General features: G+C 39.1%; 1 protein-coding gene across 10 annotated transcripts in view; it reads left to right on the top strand.

The window, feature by feature from the left end:
- The window catches only part of ZFHX4 (zinc finger homeobox 4), a 184,151-nt gene that overhangs the window by 126,323 nt on the left and 32,155 nt on the right, over positions 1-25,673 (top strand). For 7 of the 10 annotated variants that reach the window (XM_083450872.1, XM_083450871.1, XM_083450870.1 and 4 more), the window contains exon 5: positions 24,000-24,122. The exons of the other annotated variants lie outside the window; for them this stretch is intronic. In XM_083450872.1, the coding sequence (XP_083306998.1) occupies positions 24,000-24,122 (123 nt within the window). The remainder of the gene's footprint in view (positions 1-23,999; positions 24,123-25,673) is intronic. 10 annotated transcript variants of the gene reach the window in all.

Here is a 25,673-nt window from a genome sequence, read left to right as displayed (position 1 = left end):
TCAGCACAATATGAGAGAAGGTGTCTGATTTTCATAAACATTTGCATATTTGTGCAGTGTGAAAGAGACCACATGAACTTGTCAGCTGTAGAATGTTCCTCGTTGTGTACTTGACATATATTTATGTTGCAAATATAATGCACTGTATCAGAATGATTGCAAATATTTTATATGTTGTAGTGTGAAAGGATTATAGCATGCTGCATATTTCAGCAGAGAGCACTAGAATGGACTGAGTATAGCACCTTGAATACAGAAACAATTGTATACCCTGTGGCACCACCTCCTGCAATTATTCATGTGTGTTTGTCACAATTTGGTTAAAGTGATGTGAAGATTCTCTGAAATTGTGGTACAGGAATGCCCTGGGCTTAAATGAACTACCTACACCACAAGATATCATAGAATGTTACACTTATATCTCAAATCAAGTCTTATCAGCAGTGACTTTGGTCTTTAGTAAGAAATACAATAAGAGAGCTGAAACAAAACTCCACAGAGACAGATCAAGCTTGATAAGGGAATTTCAGAAATTAGATAACATTTATTTCCATTATTTGTAAGGAATAACCTGTTTTGCCTCTTAGGCATACACTGGTTACATTCCCATTGTTTTCCCACTGTGGTTCATCCTCAATACAGATCTCCCTGTGCTGTTTGAATTAAGTTATGAGGTCCCATTCCAGAAGTAAAAAATCTGAAATCTGGAAAAAGCTACATCCAGAGTACATTTTAGGTCATTAAAATGTTGTTGTTGTTTAGTCGTTCAGTCGTGTCCGACTCTTCGTGACCCCATGGACCAGAGCACGCCAGGCACTTCTGTCTTCCACTTCTGTCTTCAAATTGCTGGGTTCCACAGTTCTCCTTCAGTCTGAATATAGATGTATGGAATAAATGTGAAATACAGTTTCCATAGATAAATTCTCAGGTGTCCAAGGTTATTTTACGTGTACATCAAGGTGGAGGAATAATTTCTGAATCCTGCAGTGAAAAGGATAGACAAAGTTTTAGGATTGGCTACAGCCAACTTGGTGCAAGCAAATTCTTAACAGATTAAAGTGGAGTTGATATAAGAAGGTTTGTTTTTTGTTTTTTAAAAAAGGAGATCAGTTCATAATCCCATATTAACTATTTGAGAATTTCAAAAATTGTCATAAATTTTATGAATCTTTTTATTGTCTTTAAAAATAGTTTTACATATTTTATAAGAACCATGTTTTAGGAACCATTTCCTATTGCAGCTCTAATGTACTCCCAGAGACATTGGCTGGTGTGGTTAAAGGCTGTACTAATGGAATTATTTTCTTTCCCTGTCAGTCCATAAAAATGCTTTTACCCCTTTGATGTTCACATAGTAGCCCTTTTCACAAAGTCACTTCCACAAGTAGGCTAAATGCATGGAAGGGAAGAGGCAATACGCCTGCTGGTCCTTACTCCAACATTGAACTTTGCTGACCCTGACCCCCACCTCCACCTCCACCAGCATTTGAACACTGTACTGAGCTCATCATCTGAAAAGGAGAACATCCAGCTGTATGTGCGTCAACCTCTATGCTAATGGTAACCATATTTGTGAGGAAGCTTACATACATAAAGTTGTTTGTGCAAAGCCTTCCGCTATTACAGATATTGCACTGAACGATATTGCACTGTTGGAGTGAAGGCTGAAGAAGAAGAAGAGTTTGGATTTGATATCCCGCCTTTCACTCCCTTTAAGGAGTCTCAAAGCGGCTAACATTCTCCTTTCCCTTCCTCCCCCACAACAAACACTCTGTGAGGTCAGTGGGGCTGAGAGACTTCAAACAAGTGTGACTAGCCCAAGGTCACCCAGCAGCTGCATGTGGAGGAGAGGAGACGCGAACCCGGTTCCCCAGATTACGAGACTACCGCTCTTAACCACTAACCACTACAAATAGCAACAGGAAAGTCGTTCCCATGGTTCCCACCATGAAAAATGAATCTGCCTTTGTAAAATTTGCTCTGCAGACTGGGCTTCATCCAGTCCACAGTTGGTGCAGTGCCTGTGTGTAGATGGATACCAACAGGGCACTGCGGATACAGGGCACTATTCCTTCCCCACTTCCACTGCAGGATTCCTTCACCAAGTGAACATAAGAAGCTAGCTTATACTGATGCAGACAGTTGGTCCACCTAGCTAGTAATGTAGTCGTGCAAGTCAAATTCTATTTTAAAAGCTTGTTTTCCCTTTTCCAGGTTCACTCCATCTCAGCTGGCAGTAGTCCTGTTTCTGAATGGAGTCTGGAATAGGGGCAACTTGTGCCAGCTTCCTATAGTTAGGAATGCTCTGTAAGACATTAAGTAAAAGGTATTGCTTAGAGTTTGTACATATGCACAGAAACAAACAGAACTCTGTTAATTTCAGTTGCCCATCTGGTAATAGACAATAATGCAGAATAATAGGCTCCACAAGGAAAAAATGATTACTTTGTGAAAACTAAGAAAAGTATAAGCATTCATTTGTTTCAAAAATGTATGTTTTATTGGTTAGACCAACGAATACATACGTACTTTTGTTTAGAAAATACATGTACAAACAAGGTTTAAAACAGTTTCTTCGCTTAGTGCTTTAAACCATGATTTTAGTGACCTTAATCTCCTGAATTTCAACCAATCCACCAATCTAGAAGTAAACATTTAGGACAATTTAAACTGAAGTGGCCATAAAAAGAACACAGGGTGCTTGCTTGAGAAAGTGTAAGTGCACGTAAATCCCATTGAAATTTAATAGGATTTACGTACAGAGCTAAATGCTTAAATCCTGTTAATTCTGATAGGATTAAGGCACATTTATTTATTTATTTATTGCTCCCAAAACAAATGTTGTGTATTTAAAGGTGCAATAAAATAAGCCTGATTTTTGTTTTGTTTTGCATTTAGATATATTTTCTGTAGGGTCAGCACCAAATTGACTGTAAATTTTTTCTCCCCCCCCCCCCAAACTATATAACTAGATAATAAAAACAAATGAACTTTAAAAGTTATGATGTTTTTACCTAATTATACTGTTTCATTTTACTGCCTCACAGAAAATATATAGGTAATAACCAGGTCAAGCTAAAATACTATTGATTCATTTTACAGACATTTTTAGGCTATGAGAAAAAGAGAACACACACGAAAGAATACAACACAGTCATGCCTAGGAAAACAAGACCAGCTGAAGTCATCCTCAGTTAACCCTGCCCCACATCAAATAATACTATGTTGCTGCACAGGGAAGCTTTTCTCAGTGTACAGCAATCTATTAATTTTGCTGTTGCCTTCCTTTGTCTCTAAACAGAATAATGTAAAGCAAAAGGCAATATGAACAAAAGTTCACCTAAAGCTAATAAAGGAATGTCTTATTTAAATCAACATTTTTGTTTAGTTTTGTTGCCTTCTGTTTAAATATTGAAAGGCAAAAACAAGATGTTGTCATCGCATTACAGACTAAATGTAATAAAAACACATCCCATATACATATGACTGATACTGTATGTTTACATTATATGTTTAACTTACAGTGCAACCCTGGACATATCTACTCAGAAATAAGTTCCATTGAGTTCAATGGGATTAACTCCCGGATAAGTATTACAGGATTGCAACCTTAGTATGCAAAATATCCAGAAAATGTAGCATTCTTGCTCCAATAGCATTGATAGTCTGTGCATGAATGAGAAATATATAATCTTCTGTTTTCTTCTTGTACATTTGAAGGAAAAAAGTGCCAAACTTTGCCAAATCCTCTGAAATGTGTTTATATCATACTGCACAATAATAGTATGCTTGCTTTTTCAACCAAACTGGAAACTAAGGATGATCTGATGCCTGTTTGCTCAGAAGTCCCATTGTATTCAATGAGGCTCCCTAGTAAGAGTATTGAATCCTAAGGTTGCAGACCTTCACCTGAGACCAAGTTCACTGAACATGATTAGACTTACTACCAAGTAAATGGATGTAAGATTGTACTGCACAGCTCTCTTTAAAATATTTCCATAAACATAAGCATGACACAACACATACTGTATCTATTTGACCTCCCCCAACCTGCACACATTACATTTGTGTATTTGAACATTCTAAAACACAAAATTCTAGTAGCATCCTGAAAAATACCTTTGATATATATTTAATGAAAGGCACTGAATGTTAGTTAACAGCAACAGCAAGCAAAGACTGCATTCATTTTACATTCCTGTTACATACACACAATGTATTTTTTCACTTTAGTAAGCATAGTTTTGTCAGAGTATGTTTCTGGGAGAAGCCTTCCTGCTTTTATTTTAAGAGAATTAAAAATCATAAAATACCTTACCTTTTAGTATATCTGTAAATGCTCTTGGTTTTCTGTGTTTTCCATGTACCGTACATTCCTTCATCTTGCAGTACTATACACTGAGAAGAACTAGTAAGCGAGTTAAAGCCCGATGACGCTAACGAATCCCAGCGCAAATGACTGAATCAATAGAAAACCAGCCACTGCTGTTTAAGTGTATCGATAAATGTACCTTTATTTTCTCTTGAATGGATAAGTGTCGCAGTTAAGAGTCCTATAGATCTCTTAATTGAAAGTTAATTTTAAATCAATAAGGAGTCATTTAAATATTGATCAACTCTTTCTACACGAATTGTTAGCTGATTTTTTTTCGCAACAACTTTGTTTAAATGCAATCAATAGCCCACAATCAGTGCATTCCATAAAAAAATTGACAGATGTTCCCAAAATGCCTGCTAGGCATAAAGTTATCTGTTTACATATGCAATACAGGCATTTAAGGCCTCTTTCAGGAGTATACAGGTAGGCTTATCCTTAGAGAAAAATGTTCATAAATGTCAGATACTGGTATTCATTGGGACTTTTACTTCGCTTTAAATAAAGTTGGTATTAAAAGGAGGTTGTTTAATTGGCTAGGATCCAGTGAACTACACAAGTAGTTTCATGTGTCCAAGGGTTGTTGAATGGCTGTTTCCTGAGCCCCAACTTTTAAAATTGCAAGGACTTTCAAAGGCAGTTTGTAGAATGGCATAGGAATCTGCAATATATAAGACACCAAACCCTCTGGCGTGTCTAAAGTAGCCCTTTGGATCCTAGCAAGTGCATAAAACTATAATACCATACTATAATACAAATAATAACAGCAACAACAAGTACACATCGTTCATTTTAAATGTTCAGAGCTTTTAACATGCATTCCTTACAGCAGACCTTTTAGATAAGTTAGTATTATTATCTCCATATTGCAGATGTGGGACTGAAGCTGAGAGACTAATGGCTTGCCTAAGGCTACCTAGTGAGTTCATGGCTGAGGTAATATTTGAACTGGTGACTTCTCAGCTCACAATCTTAAAATTGTATTTAGATGGAGAAAATGCATATGCATAATTATTTGACATTGATTCTAAACTGATTTCCATAATATAATTGATTGATAAAAGAGAATTATCTGTACGCATTTATGAAGTTTTAGGGTTAGCATATTCTTTCATGTTTTATCTTATTATTTAGATATTGCACCTTTCTTCCTTAACCTTAAATATACATAATTTCTCCTCTTTCAATTTGTTATGAAGGCATTTTGCTAAGAGGATACAAATTTCATTTCTTGATATTGATCTTGATTAGCTTAAGAAAACTGCTATACATAATTTTGTGCATCCCTAAAAATAAGGGCTCTCTTGCTTTGCTTTCCATAGTATTTTTGTGATTCAGCATCAGGCTGAAATGGATACTATTAATATAATATTGCGGCACATTAGAACTTGTCATTAAATAGGCCATGTAGATTGTGTGAACAGGCAACGATCAACTAACATGTGTCTGAAAGACATGCATGTGTGCATGGTGCCAAACCCAGAAGTGACCGGAAATGTCACAAAACATGTCACTAAAAGGATGGAAGGGGGGGCAGAGCGGGGAGTATTCAGGGACCAGGAACGGAACCCCCGCATGAAATAGTGGTTGACTGTATTGGTGTTCTATTTATTTGTAGAAATGTTTGTAATTAAATCTGTAATTAAATTAAATTGAATCTAGAATAAAATCACTACATTCTTAGAGATAAAACAGCCTATTTTTAGAAACTGAAAGCGATCCAGAAATAGAACAGTAAATATTTGCATTGAAATATGGTGGGTTCAACTAATTGTAGCAAATTATTACCAACAGCGTTTCAGTGTATGCTTTTATATTTGATAGTGTATGTTTGTAAATCACCTTGAGATGCATGTAGAATGTGATTGATTGGTTAATAAATAGTATTTATTATTATTTATAATAGTGATAGAGCTGGTAACTTAAAATGTGGTAAAGCAAAATATTTTTGTTGTCTTGCACTTGACTAATAGATGACCACAGGCAATTATTTTGCTTCAGCACCTATTAAGATACCAGTACTACTAGTATACCTTGCAATGTATAACCTTCCAAACATAATATCCCCCTACAGGATGCTCATTGTAAGCTGTTAAGGCAGGGGTAGAGAAGCTTTGTCCCTAAAGATGTTGCTGGACTCACAACTCCCATGGGCTCTAGCCAGCACAGCGAATGCTCAAGGATGATGGGAGTTGTAGTTCAACAGCATCTGGAGGATCAGAGGTTTTCCACACCTGTGTTAGGTGCGTTCACAATCCAGTTTTCTTTCTTCCCCTAGCCTTCCATTTCCCTTTATTTCTGAAGTGATGCATACCCAGGGAGTACCCCAAATATGTAGAAGCTACTTCCTTTGGTTGACCTGTTTCACTTCAATCACTTGAGTTTGCTATTGCAGTGATCCTGTTCAGGGTTCCATCCAGCCAGCCAGCCATGCCCTCTTCTATGATATTCCACCCATTACTCTCCCCACACTTTCCCATTCCCCACCAGCCAGTCAGCATTAGGTGCTCATTAAGAATACCCGACCCTATTAGGCTGTTGGCGGAGGGTTCCAAAGATTTCTTCCAATGTTGGGACTATCCCAAGCCTTTAGTTGTGGTGCTCCTGTCCAGCCTTGTAGTTTCAAAGCAAACACCTCCATGTACACATGGAGTTTCTGTGTGCAGCTTTTAATAACACTGAAGGGCTTAAGGAAGAATAAACAGTGCTTTATATTTGCAGAAAAACATTTTCCTCTATGAGAAATTAAGAAAATGTATAAGGTTTCTAACCCTGCATTCTAGACTCAAAGGCAGTAAGGTTTTTCTATTAATACAAAAACATTTCAGTATTCTGCGACTCTTGACGTTGTTAATCCTGTTACTGTCCTCTTAATGCAACATTTCTCAGTCTTTTTTATTCCATTTTGTGCCTTTGAATAGCTGCGTTAAAAGCAAAGATTAAAAAGAAACGGTGAGCTATCATTAGTTCATATGCATACAGGTTCAGCTTGTGGAGACGGTGCTTCTAGGATTGGCTTCAAGTTGTGTGACTGATAGATCTTATTTGTCTGATAGAGTTGACCAGGTGAAATAGAGCTACAGCTGGTTACTTCATTAGGTCCTCTCATTGATTGAACCCTGCTGAAGTGATGCAGCAGGCTCCTGAGATAACTGCTGGTAATAGAACAAAATGAATTCTTATCACAGAGATTGGAAAGGCCATTAACCCTGGCCTCCAATGCTTTTCAGAGGTCACAGACAGGAAGCCAAGCGGTGACTGGGAAAACTGTTTTCTGTCTAACTACAGGTCACATTAGAAGGGGTGTGTGTGACTTTTTTTTACCCTTCAGCATTTGTGCAGATGAAATGTGATGTTGGTGTTAATAATAAGCTGTAAATATTAGAAGGAAAAGAAAAACAGTGAAAATACAGGTGTTTTTTTTCAATAAATCCTTAATAAAAGGCCATTGTTACTGCCCGTTTTGCGTAACATATATGAAAGGAGAAAGCACAAAGTTTTTCATATAAAAAAGAAAACAGAACATGTTTGGCATAGTTTTATATTAAATGCCTTTTCATCTGAGATGAAGGTTATAATTGCTTGCATCTTCACTTGCTTTTGCCAGCAAGTTCATCTGTGAATTAGTGCAGGACCTGTTTGCCTTTCACCTGGTTGAGAAGGGTATATATCTAAGTAACAGACCTATAATTTACATTTAATGCAACCTTTCAATTGACCAAGAGCCCACAACCTAAGCCCCCATCTCACAGCTGTGGACTTTCCCACATTTGTCAAGTCAATGCCATTCTGGGATAAGCTAGAAGAAATCATCCATTTAAAGCCAGTACTGCACATGACATTTTTTTCTAACCCTGAAGACAAATTTTCTTAATGGTGTGTGTGTGTGTGAGAGAGAGAGAGAGAGAGAGAGAGAGAGTTTTATTATTGCAAGTTTGTGAAGAAACAATATACTTTGGTTGCGGGTGGACCCTGCTCCATAAAATGCAGTTGATTTCTCACCTTCTTTACTGATATATGGAAATATATTAGCAAGGTTGTTTATATGCTATACTTTAAAAAAATGTTCTACATGAGAGTAATCCAAATTCTAAATTAATTAAACTCCTATTTTCTAAAATAAAATAAAATACTATTATTCTGCTAAGTGATAAGGAGGAATAAAGGCCAGTGAAGGCATGCTGTTGTTGCTGTTTAGTCATATCCAACTCTTTGTGACCCCATGGTCACATGGACGCCAGGCACTTCTGTCTTCCACTGCCTCCCGCAGCTTGGTCAAACTCATGTTCGTAGCTTCGAGAACACTGTCCAACCATCTCGTCCTCTGTCGTCCCCTTCTCCTTGTGCCCTCCATCTTTCCCAACATCAGGGTCTTTTCCAGGGAGTCTTCTCTTCTCATGAAGTGGCCAAAATATTGGAGCCTCAGCCTCAGCTTCACAATCTGGTGAAGGCATGCAACCTCCCTCAAATCTCTACCATGGAAGATCCTGGTCAGTTCAACCACCATACAGTTACTGCCTACATGCTTTCAACTTCAGACCCTAACTTGGATCTCCACATGTCTATTGGTGCTACTGAACAATGAATTGGGGAACAGTGAATTGATGCTTTTGAACAATGGGGTACCATCCAAACCCATGAATGTAAATTAAAATTTTGCTGGTAACCACAACTGGATGTGAATTGCAACCTTTGTAAAGAAGGATCAAATCATTGCAGGAAATTCTGCTATATAATCTGTCTCTTTCCAGTCTCTCATTTTTTACAGCAGGGGGTGGGAAATAGGATCTGGCTGGCAGGTTGGATCCTGTCCTTGTCTACCTCCTCTGGCCATTTTGACAGGTGGACAGTGTTGCCATCTGTCAGTCACAATGATGTCAGATGACCCGCAGATAAAAAACTTTCCTTGCAGACAAAGCTCTGCACATGAAGGTGATTTGAATTCAAGCTGGGGATGCAAAGGAAACAATAATTAACAAGTATACTTCCTTAAGCACCATACAAATTAATGCCTTTGCATTTATGAAGAATATCACAGATAAAAGATAGTCATGTAATTTGTGTATTACAGTAGGAATACAGGAGAAAGAACTCCATGATTATGCCAGACTGTGTAATCAAGGACTGGTTTCTGCCATTTCCAGAAAGATCTCTTATGAATCCTTGATAAGCTCCTTCTAACTCCCAGCCGCCAAGCAGGTTTAGCTTTAGACAAGCTACATTTAAGAAATACTGTATTTTCTTTTAGGGTTAAGTTATTTGACCATGGTAGCTGTAGCTGTGAACTAAATAATTTTATACTGGCTGATTTCACAACCCTAAATTGTTCATTTCTTTCTTTATTTCATTTAGGGAGTTTAAGTAACAATAACTTGAGCCATATATTCAGTTTTCATAAGGAATTCAGTGAAATAGCATTATAGGTATAAGGTGGCTAAGCTAATGCATTTTTCTATCTGACATAATTCACCATTTGGGGAATATAAGTTGTGGTGTTTTTTATTATTTGGTTGCATTCGACATAAACTGATTACTACAGGACCTTGTAAGGCTATATTTGCTGACAGACCCTTATTGTTAGGATTTGTTTAAGTAAAAAGGACCTAAAATATTGTAAGAACAATTGAGAAGCAGATGATGCTTTAAACAGAACTCTCAAATCAGAAACCTTCATAGTACTTAGATAGCTGAGTCACATGGTGTTCCTACTAAGTTCTGTTAAATCAAGTCTGATTTTAGTCCTATAAAATCAGGGGGATCAAATCGTTTCTATTTTGCTGGATTCAATTTGTGCCTACTCAGTAAAGATGAGCTTTCCATATTATCAGCATTCATTTTAAGAACTTTATTTACCTTTGTGTTTGAGTGTCTGTAATGGTCTAAGTCTTTCCCCCACAGAATACTGAGATAAAAGTTAAGGAAACCATCTTTGAACTGTTAACTTTATGTGATATTGGTAAAGTTCTGCTGGATTAAATGGTCATGGAGGAAATTTTAAGTGTAGATGATATACATTTAATACATAGTACACTTATGTAAGAATACATTGTTCAGCACCCACCCACACTCCATGACTGGGCATATATATGCATTTTAAATTTGATTTAATAAATAAATGGCAGGACTCTGCTTCTCTGTTTGTTGCAAGGTAACTAGCCATTGAAGCAATTGTGAGCCATCCACACTGAAATGGGCTGTTTTGCCCTTTCTGCAGGACAGTACATATATAATTTCTTGGAGCTGCAAACTTAACAGAGCTCTGTACTTTGTATGAAATTAGTATACACATTTAGGATCACATTTCTAACCTCGGAGTTCTTTGCAATACTGTAACATTCTTGTGTTATACTTCAAAGAAAATTGTGTGTGTTGTTTGAACAAATTAATCACTTTTCATGAGTAAGCCGTATGTTGCGCATCTGACAAAATATACTTCAAATTATAGGGAAGCTGTGTACATACACCATACATTTAAAGCACATTCTCCTTCCTTCCCACCTTCCAAAAAATAATCCTAGGAACTGTAAAGCGTCCCTCACAGAGCACCCTTAACAAACACCAGGATTCTTGGGGGGAGGGCTTTAAATGTATAGTGCCTGCATAGTCTGAGTTACTTTTTTCCCTGAATCGACTTGTGGATAGTTTTTGTTTGTTTCGTGACTGCATCTTCATAGTTATTACAGTCATGATTCTTGTGTCTTTTTTCTTCCATAATATTTGAAGTGTAAATAATATATATGCATTGAATCAGTCCTGCTTTTAATTTAGTGTTTTGTTGGAGTGCTAGGAATTGTTTATTACTTTTTGTAACTATACTTTTTCTTTAATTTAGTTATTTGCAATTTATGGATGTATGTCTTGACATTGCAGGAGTAATAGTATGATGGGCCTTCTTCAAATTTACTGAAATGAGAGATTACAGAACTCAGACATCCTGAAGTTCATATTTGGTAGCATTCTTCCATGTTATCCATTGAAGTTATTTATTTTCCTTGTAGCTAGTTAAAGAAACATCACATTGATTATTTGCTTATAGACAAAATATTCCACACTAACAAAAAATAATCTTGGATTGGTTTGTGTGTTTGTCTTTGACAGATCTGGTATAATTGTTATCTGATAAAATCCCCAAAGAAACCTTTTTCATATACCTTTATTATATTTCTTCTGGCATACATTTCCCAAAGGATGCAATGAGAAATGGATTCCCTTCTCTGCATACCATCAAGTTCACAGTCTGTTATATAGAAAGCAGTGTTAGCTTCTTTACCTGATGAATACACAGGGTGTGTTTTGAAAAAGACAGGGATGCTTTCTTAGGGAAGTGCACTAGGAGAGGTTGATCTGCTATTCACAGACACACATGGCTGGGCAAACAGCAAATATAGCCTAATAGTTGTTCAGGAGGAAGGCTGCAGGTATTCTATTGTCAATAGCCAGGAGAAAACGTGTTACATTGGACAAGCCTGAACAGTTTATGAAGAAAGATTCACCCTTGCTCAGTTGCAATGCCTGCAAGAGGCATGGTTCAAGTATCCTGAGGCAGCGCAAAATTATAACATACTTTGAATACACAACCTTTATGTGCTTTCATCAAGTGCTGTATCGTCTGGCTTTGGCCTAGGTCCAACTAAAGGATAGGTATTTTTAAAGCACCGTTTTGAGGTCCCAACTCTTTCCTTGCTTCAGGCTAGGACTACAGCCTGCAGGGTACCCTGAAGGGATCTGGTTTGAAAAGTGTCTTGCCTCATCTACCACTCTGGGTCCTCAGAAGACAAGGCAACCTAAACTTTAAAGCTTAGCGTGTAGTCTTGCCATTTGAGGCACCTTAGACATATATTTATTTCCTTAGCTCAAAGTTTAAGTAATGTGATAGTGATCTGACACAGTTCTGCCTACACACACACACACACACACGTTCTGACACCAAAGAAGGCTCTAATGAAGATAGTTGACAGCTTAAAAAGCATGCACTCATATTTTGGGTACAAGCAAGATTGCTAAAATTTTAGTCATAAAATATTTAGCAAGCAGTAAAGCATTTCTGTGCCATTGCTTTTCAAATCAAATCTGTACTGATTTTCCCCTAATTTGTATGCTATTTTTAAACTGTTTGCTTCACTCATAATTCTGCCTTTCAAGTGAAATTGTGAGGCAGAAAAGCAGCTAAAGTAGTTCCCCATTTTTAAGTATATAAGAAGGATTTTGCTAGATCAGACCAAAGCCCAGAATTTTTTCTCGAGTGTCAGGTTCCCTTGGTCCTGCATTTCATTTTCATTTTCATTTTCATTTCATCTCACCCCAAGAAAACGGCAAGGCATGTCAAGCAAGGCATGACAGGGATAGCTATGCTTCTATTAGATATGAATCCATCACAGCAACTGTATAATCATAGAAATGTAGAGTTGGAAGGGACCACAAGGGTCATCTAGTCCAACCCCTGCAGTGCAGGACTCTTTTGCCCAACATGGGGCCTGAACCCACAACCCTGAGATCGAGTCTCATGCTCTACCGACTGACCTATATCCCCTGTGTAAATAAATTCTGCTTTGTTTATTGTTTTGTTTTTCCTTTACCTAAACTTAATTTTATTGGACAAGTCCAGGTTTTAGTACTTTGACACAAAACGTATTGTCTCTATTCTGTTCATGTTATTCAAAATTGTGTAACCGTCTGTCTCATTTCCCTTAGTAGCCTTTTTTTCTGATCAAAAATGACTGAAGTTTCTGAATGAGCCTTAAAGGTGTTCTATCACCAACACCCAATAAATTCAAATGATATTTTCCTCCAAGCTTTTGTACCGAAGACTGATAAAAGTAATTTATTTAGCTCCCCCCCCCCCCCAAATTTCTCTGACTTCATTTAGCCATTCTTATTTACCTTTTTGTCTAATGGTCTTTACGATTTATGCTTCTACATAGAAATTCATTCTTCAAATTGCATCTTTGCTTGGCTTATTTTAAATTTGTATTTGGTTTACCAGACCTTGTGCTTTTCCTTGTTTTCTTCATTTGGGTAAAGATAGGCTGAAATCCATAGTGTGTAACACAAAAGTTTTTCTGAACTAGCCCATCAGGCTACCTGAGCAACACTGTGCTGTGCACTAAAATTGAAGCCCTGGAACAAAATTTCAAAACACAACCAACCCTATACATTTTCTGCACAAACAGGGAGTTAGATCAGAGGACCTTTGAGGTACCTTTCAAATGTATGATTTTGTGTAGCCAATTTGGTTCAGATGTGAAGCTGAAATGCATATTAAACTTTTAACAACTTAAAACGTTCAGCTGTAGGTGATACAGGAAAAGATATTACAGGTAAATATATATTTTCGCACTAGTTCTGGTTTTCAGCATTTTTTCTTGTGTTGATTTAATAAAGATTAGCTCTTAATTGGATGATATTTTGCTGTAATATTTTATTGATGTCAAGGGTTGGCAGTGGTAAGCAAATTAACACGTATAATGCGCTAAAAATCCTTTGTCTTCTTTCAGTCTACAAGTGACAGCATTGAACCACTTGATGTCTTGTAATTCAGTGGTATCATATTGCAGTGCCTCTTTGAAGTTCCTTTGCTCTGGGATGGCCACCCTGAGGTCACTTACAGATTGCTCTGGGTGGCTGAAATTTCTTCCCATTGGCATTTTTAATATTGAAATTTCTGGTGTCAGATTTGCGTTCATTTAATCTTTTGCGTATAAACTAGTCTTTTTCTGCTGTGTAGAACACAGAGGAATATTGCTAGCAGATGATGGTATACATCACATTGTGGAAGATGAGCAGGTGAATTAACCCCTGATGTTGTGGATGACATTTCTATGTAATTACAGTGTTTTAGGTAAACTGCTTGGAGACTTTTGTTGATTACGTGATAGATAGATCCTGTTGCCAGAATAGTCATAGGAACAGCGTAGACATCTGGGTCTGCCACAAGGACAGGCCTGTTTCCATATTTCTGTTGTATGGCCTGTTGTGAATGGTGTGTAGCTGTTTCAGATTGGAAGGCTGTTTGTTGCAAGTACCGTATTTTTCGCCCTATAGGACGCACCGTCCCATAAGGCGCACCTAGTTTTTTGGGGGGGAAATAAAGGGAAAAAATTATTTCCCCCCCAGGCGCGGGGTTGGGGAAGCCCGAGCTTCCCCCGACCCCAGCCCCCAAACAGGCAGCTCTCTGCAAGCCGTGGGAGTCCAGTGCTGGCTCCCGCTGCTTGCTGAGAGGTACGCGAAGCCTGGACGCGCTGAGCTCAGCGCGCGCAGGCTTCAGCATGCAGGCACCTCTCCGCCAGCAGCGGGAGCGCTCCCGCTGCTAGCGGAGAGGTCCGCGAAGCCTGGACGCGCTGAGCTCAGCGCGCGCAGGCTTCAGCATGCAGGAACCTCTCCGCCAGCAGCGGGAGCGCTCCCGCTGCTAACGGAGAGGTCCGCGAAGCCTGGACACGCTGAGCTCAGCGCGCGCAGGCTTCAGCATGCAGGCACCTCTCCGCCAGCAGCGGGAGCGCTCCCGCTGCTAGCGGAGAGGTCCGCGAAGCCTGGACGCGCTGAGCTCAGCGCGCGCAGGCTTCAGCATGCAGGAACCTCCCCGCCAGCAGCGGGAGCGCTCCCGCTGCTAGCGGAGAGGTCCGCGAAGCCTGGACGCGCTGAGCTCAGCGCGCGCAGGCTTCAGCATGCAGGCACCTCCCCGCCAGCAGCGGGAGCGCTCCCGCTGCTAGCGGAGAGGTCCGCGAAGCCTGGACGCGCTGAGCTCAGCGCGCGCAGGCTTCAGCATGCAGGCACCTCCCCGCCAGCAGCGGGAGCGCTCCCGCTGCTAACGGAGAGGTCCGCGAAGCCTGGACGCGCTGAGCTCAGCGCGCGCAGGCTTCAGCATGCAGGAACCTCCCCGCCAGCAGCGGGAGCGCTCCCGCTGCTAACGGAGAGGTCCGCGAAGCCTGGACGCGCTGAGCTCAGCGCGCGCAGGCTTCAGCATGCAGGCACCTCCCCGCCAGCAGCGGGAGCGCTCCCGCTGCTAGCGGAGAGGTCCGCAAAGCCTGGAGCTCAGCGCGCGCAGGTTTCAGCATGCAGGCACCTCTCCGCCAGCAGCGGGAGCGCTCCCGCTGCTAGCGGAGAGGTCCGCGAAGCCTGCATTCGCCCCATAGGACGCACCCAGATTTCCCCTTCATTTTTGGAGGGGAAAAAGTGCGTCCTATAGGGCGAAAAATACGGTACATGCCTACTCCCCAAGACATGTGAGAGGGAAGTGTAATTGTCTAGGATGGGCAATAGTAAATTATTAAATTGTAAGTCTGTTTCCAAGGACCATCATATTTTGGTTACAGTGCCATGTGTAAGAAGAGCAGCATGAAAGTTAAGCTTCCCATTACAGTAGAAATTAGGGTGAGAGAGGCAAATGAAAGACACTTAAAATGTGTGTACAGATATTTTAAGACAAATGGATGTTACATCTTCTTCACTTAGTTGCACTTTGTCAGTTTAACATTTTAGAAGTCAAACATGTTCATTGCCCATATGGAGTGGAATTCATTTCCTGTCGTTGTTTATCCACCCGCTATTAATCACTTTCTCCCTCTCTTCCCTGGCATAGACTCATTACTTTTCAGTGCTTACTTGCCCATCTTAATTTAGTTGTTTATATTCTCAGACCATCTTGCCCCAGATTGCTGACCGGAGCAAGATGGTGTGAGCTTATTAACTCCAATCTTGACAGAACTCCACCAACTACCGATTAGTGTCTAGGCTCAGTTTTAGCCATAAGGCCTTACATGGCTCAAGACCCCAGTACCTCCAGAACAGCTTCTCCTCGTATGACCCAACCCAGACACATCATTCATTATCGGAGACTTTTCTCCATGTGTCTTCTCCAAGGGAGGTGCAGAGTAGGCGACATGAGAACAGGCCTTTCCGGTAGTGGCTCTCCACTTACAGAATGCACTCCCCAGAGCAGCATACCTGGTGCTGTCTGTTTTTATGTGCCAGGCAAAAACATTTAATTTATCTTGGCCTTTGATCCTTAATTTGGAGGGTAACTGGTTATCTCTGTGGACTTTTAAATGAGGTGGGTAAGACTTGTTCCTGTTAGATGCCTTTTTTTAGATGTGCAGTTTAGGTCTTATTGTATTCTTGCTTTTATACTTGGTTTAATGTTTCCTGTTATTTCTATTTTTATTCTATAAATGGTTTTATGGCAGTTCAGTGTTAAAAGTGACATAGTAACAGCAACATTTAAGGAAGAGAGGGCATATATTAGCCATCACCAGCTTATAACCCAATAAGTAACCCAGCTTGTAACCCAATAAGCCAAACACAAGCCAACAGATGTATATGACCCCCAGGAGTTCCGTGTAACCCGCCCAGGGGGTCTGTGATACCATTCACATAACAAAAACTACCATAGATATATCAGAATTTTCAGAAGTGGGGGTCCATAGCTTGGCTTTTGAAAAACAGAGGTCTACAGTACTTAGCTAATTGGGAACAACTATTTTAATGGATTGCTTATTTAGTAACCTACCAAGCTCTGGAAACAAAGTATTACTTATCTGTTATTGTCAGCAAACTGAATAAGGTGGTGAAAGTAATATATGGGTTGAATAGTTCCTCAGGCAAGAACAAGGGAAAGAGTAACTTGTCTGGCCTGAAGGTTTACAGAGGACCTGTTGTTCATCATTTGAAAAACAAATTGTAGAACTGTAGTAATCAAAATTTAAAACTATAATAATCAAAATTCAGTTTGATTTTTACATGATTTTTATACATTTTTGTTACTATTAGACCAATAAAATAAAGTAGAATGAAATCTAGACTCACTGAGTGGATAGAGGCTTACATGTTGAGCAAACCAGCACATTTACAATTGTACATTATGTAATCTTGAATACTGTTGTAGTTGCTTGATGGGCAGCAGGAAACAGAAGAATATCTTCCTGAATCCATAGGCCTTAGTAGATGGAGTGGAAATGGGGATCTTCTGTTGTGTTGTTCCTTTTAGTTGTTTTTTTTGAAACTACTGAGCTCATTATGTTACATTTTATTTATTTTATTTTATGAGTTAAATTTATATACCATTCTTCATCAATTCATAGAAATCAGATATGGGGAAAAGTGATGGAATTTTCTGTACAATAAGGGTAGGTTGAATTAAAAAGAATGAGGATGAAGAACAGGTGGGGATGGGTAGAACAGGAGTAATCTGTTAGGACTGTTACACAACAGAGTAGGGATTCTTTGAGAAAGGGGTTTGCTTCTCATGTTGTGCAGATGTTGAGCAATAAAAAAAATGAGGCTATAATAGCCAGCTGTCAAAATCTGCTGCTTTCATTTCAGAAAAAGAAGCTTTGGAATTTCTCAGTTTTAGTTAGTTTGGCTGCCTGACCCTTTTACTGTCAAATTGGCTAAAGACTGCTTAATTCTTTAAAAAACGGGATTCAGAGGTCTAATTGTTTCCACAATCTTTTTTATTGTCACCCTTGCTTCCCAAACAAGCATAAAAATGGGCTTGATTCTGCTTCTTGCTCAACCTGATTAGAGCAGAAGACTCATAGGGAAAGGCAAGAAATGCCTCCCTGGTACCAATTTAAAAGCTCCTCTCAGGTTTGATTGGGTGAGGGAACCTGTATTCCCCCTATCCAGTTGAGTTGGTGGTAAGTGTGTGAAATATTCCTGCGTCCTGTATCTACTATTAGCAGGAGGGCAGGAATATTGCTTCTTGATAATAGTGGTAGCTGGGTGATCCAGTTTTGGGCTAATGAGCAGATTTTGCTCACTTCACTTTGTTGCCCTCAACAATAGCTCTTTAATTTCTCCATAGTACTAAGTTGCAACCATTCACTTATGTGTAAAATATAAAATACTTCTTTGCACCATTGGTTGGGAACTAAATCGGTCCATTGAGCTCCTAGGACTTGAAATTAAAAGCTTGGTTTGTCACCTCTTGTGTCTAATATTCCAGATCAATTACTGAGCATGTTCACAGAGTTCTGTATGTGCTATCACCCCCAGCACAAATATCTTCACTGCTATAAAGATACTACACCTGGGAGGCTAATATAACATGATCTTTAATCATGTATTGCTGGGATATTTAAACATTGTGATGGGATGTGGGGCTTCGGCTTTTAAAAACTTCAGTTTAGAGATTCTTAAAAGTATTTCCAGAGAAGTAGATGTGTTAGTCTGTGGCAGCCAAAACAGTACTGTGGCACCTTAAAGACGAGAGCATGTTTTTAATGGCATAAACTTTCATGGATTAGAGCCTGCTTCATCAGATAAGTGAAGTGTTGTTCTAAGTGGCACACAACTGTTGGTGACCATTTATTATTAAATTTATATGTTGAGGATGGCAAACAGCAAGTGATAAAACAAAAACATCTTAAAACATCTTTTAAACAATTCTAATACAGGTGAAGACTGGGAAATGGGTGGGTGTAAGAGAGATTGTCAAAAATGAGATCAGAGGGAAAGGATCTTCAAAAAGTTTAGCTCCTTCATGTGGGGATTCAATCAGAATATTGGTTTTTATCACACTACAGGATGTTTGTTTGCTATACCTACACTTCTTCATGAATCGGCACCTCTCCCTCCCCCCCCCCCTCTCGTGTGTGTGTACACACACACCTGTGCCTTACAATATCAGAAGCTGCCATATATCTGGAGAACTGTACTCTAGTAAATAAACGCTTAGGTTATAATAGGTTTGGCATAAGCTGCAAGGCACCTTGTGGTTAAAATAATTTGAGGATGTTATTCTAGGATACAATCCAGTCTTTCAATATGCAAGCAGGTGTTTTAATCTCAAGGACCTTTCCTAATGATGTTGTTGGTTCAAGACAATCTCTTCCTTTTTTCCTTCAGGCCTGGCATCTGTAGTAATATTCATTAAATAATTGACACTAATTTACTGTCCAGTTTTTCTTATTAAGAAAGTCTTTTTTCAGTAAGAGCTGGTGTAGCGAGCCAGGAAGTCCCTGATTTGTATCTCACCTTGGCCATTCTCATTGTGGCCATAGACATCCCACTATTATTATTATTACTTTATCCTCAGCCTATCCAATGGCAACATGGGGGCAATAGTACTGATTACTATCTAGAGTTGTTGTAAACATTATTGAGGTAAAATATAGGAAGAGCTTTGAACACTGAAGGACTTCTAAACCAACACATTTAATATTGTAGGCCATTACAGATATCACAAGGGTGTACTATCCTACTTAGTGGTGTTAGGAGGATCCATCTGTGCCCATATATTCCAGACCCTATGAAATGACTGAAGAGTAGGCACAGAAGCTTACCCCACAGGGCAATGAACAGCCAGTGCCCCCCAGATGACACCCTACCCATGGAGGCTACACAGTGACAATGATGGAGCTGCATTAAAGCAAAGAAGTGGTGTTGCAGCCCCTTTTCTGTTGACCAAGGCCTCCGTTTTGCAAGGCTTACTCAGAGGAAACAGGTAGGCACTGAGTAATGACTCAGATCAGGGCCCTGCTGATCCAGAAGCAGCCAGCTCCACTATAAAATCCTTTAGTTGCTACCTGAGCATCTCTGGAACAACAGGTCCTTGGGGAAGATTCTTTGCCAATCATTGCAACTCAGTTCCTGCCATCCAAGTTCTGCTGGGCAGCTTCCCTGCAGGTTCAGGCTTCCTGGCCAAATCTTTGCTCTTGCCGCCTTGATTGTGTAGAATAGTTCTCCATCTGGTCTATGTTTACTGCCATTTGTATCCTTCCCCACCACTCGTGGTGGCAGAAACGGGCAGGTATCTTTAAGACAGGGTCCTTTGTAACTTGGAAATATAGTATTACATGGAAAGAACTTGTTGTTGTTGTTTAGTCGTTTAGTCGTGTCCGACTCTTCGGGACCCCATCGACCAGAGCACGCCAGAGTCCATGGGACTCTCAAGAGTTTCCTCCAGCCCCTTCATGGATCACTGCCTTGCCATGGTGAAGGGGCTTGAATAACTCAGAGAAGCTATGAGCTATTCCGTGCAGGGCCACCCAAGATGGACAGGTCATAGTGGAGAGTTTTGACCAAACGTGATCCACCTGGAGCAGGAACCGGCAAGCCACTCCAGTATCCCTGCCAAGAAAACTCCATGGGCAAAGACAGCAGGCATATAAAAGTTATGACGCTGGAAAGAACTGGTCTCTGAAGTATGCATTTCCTATGTATTAATTGTGTAAACATAATTAATAAGGACATGTATATTTCAGTTGGTAATTTTTGTTTTGCCCAGTTTTAATGATAAGCATTCCTAACTGTGCAGCTTTTAATACTGTCCGTACTTCAAAACAGGTTTCAGGGGGGGAAAGGCTGACAGTGGTTAAACTTGGACTTGACTTCAAAGGCATTTTAGTATTTAGATAAAACAAAACCAGGTGAGAATAAAATATCATGTTGCAATGGTGAGTGTTATGTTAGCTATTGAAATATGACTGAATTCCATGTTCTACTTATTTTCAAAGCTTACATATGTAAGCGTATATAGGTAGAACTCTTGTAAATTTAAAACAGACCACAAGGACTTGTTCATATCTAAACACACTCATAGATCTTTTAGGAGCTATAGTGGTGTGAACTCATACATGCACACTTCCCCCAGATATCTTTGTTGATTAAAATACAACATTACGATCGAACAATACGCTTTGAAGCAATAAGTACAAGTTGTTGAAGTGCTGATGCTATGAACTGTCTGATGTTACTTTTTGTTTTGGAAATTCCTTAAGAATTATAGGAATTAGTCTCTATTTTTACTTCTCGGCATCTTAATATGCTTGTATGTGTGACTGCTACGTTTTTCTGTAGTTCATTAAAGACATTTGCAACAGTGTAACACTGCAAGAAATCAGCAGCCCTTTGCCACTTTTTTGACGACAGTAAAAGCAGCTCCACTGTCATTTCTGTCTCTGAAATAGGTTTCTGAAAGGAAAGCCAGACATATTTCTGATATGAATGCCAAATATTTTTCTTAATGTGTCTGCCATTGAAAAGCCAAGACAACCAATTTAAATAGTGCATAATAATGATATTAATTTTTATGGTGTGTATAAGTTACATTTGATTAGTTTTTTGCATGATTAAAATTTGCAAAGCTTTTATGGCCCCCGGGAGCCTACCTGTAATAAACAGCTCTCACCTTCGAAACCATAAAACAGGCTTGCAGTACTTGAACATTAGATCTAATTGCCTTGCTACATCAAAGGAAGTACCAGAGGACTGAGAAAAATCACAGAAGGGAGGAGGGGTAGAGGGCAGTTTCACCTCCAAAGGTTATGTGTTTGTGGCTTGGTGGAGCCCTGTAAAGTTATGGCCTAAAAACTGCTGTTTGCGATTAAGTTGATGGAGGAAAGTCTACCCCACAATCTCTCCCTGCTGCTGACACAGAGTCTTTGTTCACATTTAGATTTCTCAAACTGTTGCCAGGGTCAGGCAGAGGTCAGACACCATGATGATGTATAGGAGAACATGTCTGGGAATTTCTCTCATACTTAAAACACATACCAGAAAAAGAGCACCCTGCAAAAATTGTCTGATGAGACCCAGATGATGATACTTTGGCTATTCTTTTAGTACCTTCATGATTTTCTCTTTGCCCATCTCCCTCTCCCTCTCTCTCTGTTTTATTAATGATTACCATGACAGCCTTTACAATTTTATGCCCCCTCAAGATAAGGACACTCAGTATCACTCTGACACTTCATTTTCCTGCCCAAAGGGAATGGACTGGTAAATCTAGGAGGAGGAGAAAATAACGTCCATTCCAGAGCTCGAGTCAAAATGAAAGTGCCAGAGGCTGTATTAGCCCATAGGTTCTGACTAGATGCATGGTGTGAGTGTGTGTGCCTGTGTACTTGGCATTAATACAACCCAATCTAGTCACGATCACAGGCTTACAGCATCCCAAACTGTGCTCCCCCATCACCCTTAACAAACATAGTCTTGCTTCCTACTGTGACCAGGGAGCCTACAGTGTTTGATTAGTAATACCACTGAGAGAGGGAAAGAAGAAGAAGAAAGCATGCTAAGGCAGTGAGAATTGTTTATTCCATTTGTGCTGGTCATTCTGCATCAATATTTTTTTTTAAAAAAATGAGGATTGCCTCTGCCCTTTCAAATACAGTTGAATGAAGTAGTCATTGATATCTAATTTGCTAGCCTTTCTTTGTATACACAAACAAAATCAATGCAAAACATTCAGATCCTTTTAAAATTAAAAGTTGTAGTAAACATTTTTTTAAAAAAAATGAAATGTGTTTTTTTAATAGTTCGGCATTGCTGATTCCAATTGTTTACCCGTGCATGCAGCTCCACTGCAGAGTTGGCAAGTAAGGCACTAAGTAGCAATTTTTCTGTGCTCAGCTGCTCCATATGACAGAGGATATTTCATTCTGCTGTCAGAATGTTATTAATAAAACATGGGGTGCGGAAGGGGCCACGATTTCCCCTTTCAATCACTATAGCATTTACAATGAAAATTTTATGCAGTGTGTAATTTTCAGTTAATGCTTGACACTTAAAATGTCGGTAGCTGCATTTTGTACGGTTCCTGAAGGGTTAATTGTATCATGTTCCCTGCGTAAAAGCTCTGCTTATCAAAAGTGAATAGAGGAGTGTATGCAAATGTATGTCTGTGACCTTTTGCCTTTCCAGGGTTAATTTATATGGTCATTAAAGATTTTATGAAATTGAGCAGCCTGGTGTTTTGAATCCCATTTTACCTTCCCCTCCTAATTTGTATAATTCCTACCTGAACTGCGAAATATGACTTTCTCTCTTTTTTGTTTGTATTGCAATGAAAACAGCATGCTGTGCTGTAGGGAGTTGCAAGTCTGGTTATCTGGTATTACTCAGATTTCTAAAATTCATTAAAATGTGACATCAGCACAGTCAGAGACAAATGATCACAAGATGAAAAGGAACAGTAGGCCTTTCACGGATTAGTGCTACATGGCCCCAGCATAGAAGCTAACTGCATAAACAGATTAATCCACTAGTAGCAGCATAGCTAAGATTTACAGAATAATTAAATTGGGTTGAGTTACTGTGAAGATTTTCATGTAATCTAGCTGGTGTGAACATGTAAGTGAGGTGTGGGTATTGCGGCTTCCTTAGAAGCAATATACCAAGTTGTGTCATTTACCTTGAATGGCTCCTCCTGGAGATGAAAACTGAGAGTTCTCAATGTTTAGATTCAACACAGCACTTACGTATTGCAATTAGCAGGATGTACAAATTCTAATAGGATTTATTTTATTTTTGAAAGCTTTTCTTTGCTTTCAGATATATTGCTGCATGTGCCTTCTTTGTTCAGACCCGACTTGTGTTTACGTTTATGTTTGTATTGAGACAAATCACTTACAGCCAGTGAATAGCAAATATGAAACATCTGATTTGTCACACTGGCTAGCGCTGTGTGTTCTGATAAAGAAATGTTTGCAATTTCTGGACTAAATCTGAAATTTTGCAAATGATTAACAATTAATACCAGGTCTCTTTTAAGGTGCTATTCTTTTCACTTATTCCTTTCTGAGATAAATATATAAATTTAGTGCAGATCTAATTAAAGAACATGTTTACAATTAATGTTGAATGGTCCCTAAGTTAGCTTCTTTTAATTTTTTGTGCTCATTCGCAGAAGAACAAGTTGAAGATGCAGAAGGGTCTGCTAAAAGCTCATCAGTGTCTGTTGCTGATGATAAAGACACGTGTGAGAAAGAGAGAAATAATAGTGAAGGCAAAAAAGCTAGTAAAGACTCTGGTAAGATGCTAGAATTTTGTCACTCTTTAAAACATCTTATTAAATAGTCTTTCATTTAAAACCGTCTGGACATTCCTGTTATTATCTACTGCATGTGTATTTTGCATGTGATTTCTATCAGTAGCCTTCCATTGACCTATTTTTAATCATAACCATCTGACAGGATAGATGCGGATAAGTTGAAGAATATTACAGGACGACTAGTGAGATTATTTTTTAATCAAATCAGTTTGTGTGCTTGTAATTTTTTAAGCGCCTTTCATTAATCTTAGCTGTACTTGTGATTCCTCTGATGGCATATTAATTTTTCATAAGCGTAGGATTAGATACCACTTGAAAATTTCCCCTGCTTTCAAATTTTGTTTGCCTTGCAGCCCTAAGAATGTAGGAAAGCTGCTTCTCCCACCCCAGCTCCTGTTCTTGATATATGATCACTAAGATTCAGGAATCTTCCTTCTTCCTGGGCATTTATCTAGTATTTAATTGGGGGGAGGGGGAATACAGAAAATCCAGTGAAAAAGTTTACAGATGATTCAGCCTAAGAAAGAGGAAATATCATTGAAAACGGATTATGAGTTGGGTAATATTGATCTCTGGGAATATACAAAGCCCAGTAATGAAAGCTACTGTCTTTGAAAACAAAACTCTTATGTCATGACATTTACTTGTGCACAAACAAACCCAAGGCCAGCATCTGGCATGGATACACAAGGCTTTTTCTGTGTTTGATTTGGCAAATATGTGACTTCATCCATGCTTTTTATGTATGAGATGGAAATCTATGGTCACAATGAATATTACATTGGCTACTTCTGCTGCACGCTATTCCTAGTTACATTATGCTGGATTCATTGAAGCAGAAGAAGTGCTGAAACAGGTTGAAGCCTATTAGTTTCAGGTAGTCATATATCTTTCCCTTGTATTCCAATGACAGCAGCATATAAAAGTGCTTGTATTCACTATAAAGACGTTTAGTTATACAGAAAATACCATTTTACATGCAAGTTTAGTAAAAACTGAATTGGCCGATATTTATTAAGGTACTCCTAAAATATTGTTTAAAACATAGTGAAGATACTGATGGGTCTTTATGCCATATTTATTTAAGGAATAAATCTCATCTTGCATTTGGTTTTCAAAATGTTATGGCCAATCTCTATTACCATTAGGAAGCCTACATTGCACTGAGTTTATTTAGCTTTTGAAATCCAGGGACTGAAGAAGACCTGTCTATAGCGACTCTATGTTTGTAGGCTTCTTTTTAGGTATGCTTATCCCTTTCTTGAAATACATTCTCTGAGAGAGGTAATGGACAGAAGAACTTTCTGCTCAGGCTCATTACTAAGTCCACACGGAAGAGTCATGAAAAAAATAGGCTAAGCCACTTGTGAAACATTTTCCATGTGCTTCATCAAAAAAGCATTGTAGTATCTTTCAGAGATCTTATGCACCTAGTTTATCTACTGTAAAGATGTCAGAACTTAGAAAAAAACCATGATGTTAATGGGCTAATAGGCAAAAATGGTGGTTGCCAGTAGACAGAGTGTGGGG

The sequence above is a fragment of the Podarcis tiliguerta genome (assembly GCF_965153285.1).
Source record: "Podarcis tiliguerta genome assembly, chromosome: 7".
In the NCBI taxonomy this organism is placed as follows: domain Eukaryota; kingdom Metazoa; phylum Chordata; class Lepidosauria; order Squamata; family Lacertidae; genus Podarcis; species Podarcis tiliguerta.
Note: the sequence above shows the minus strand (reverse complement) of the source record. Positions and strands in the feature narration are given on the sequence as shown.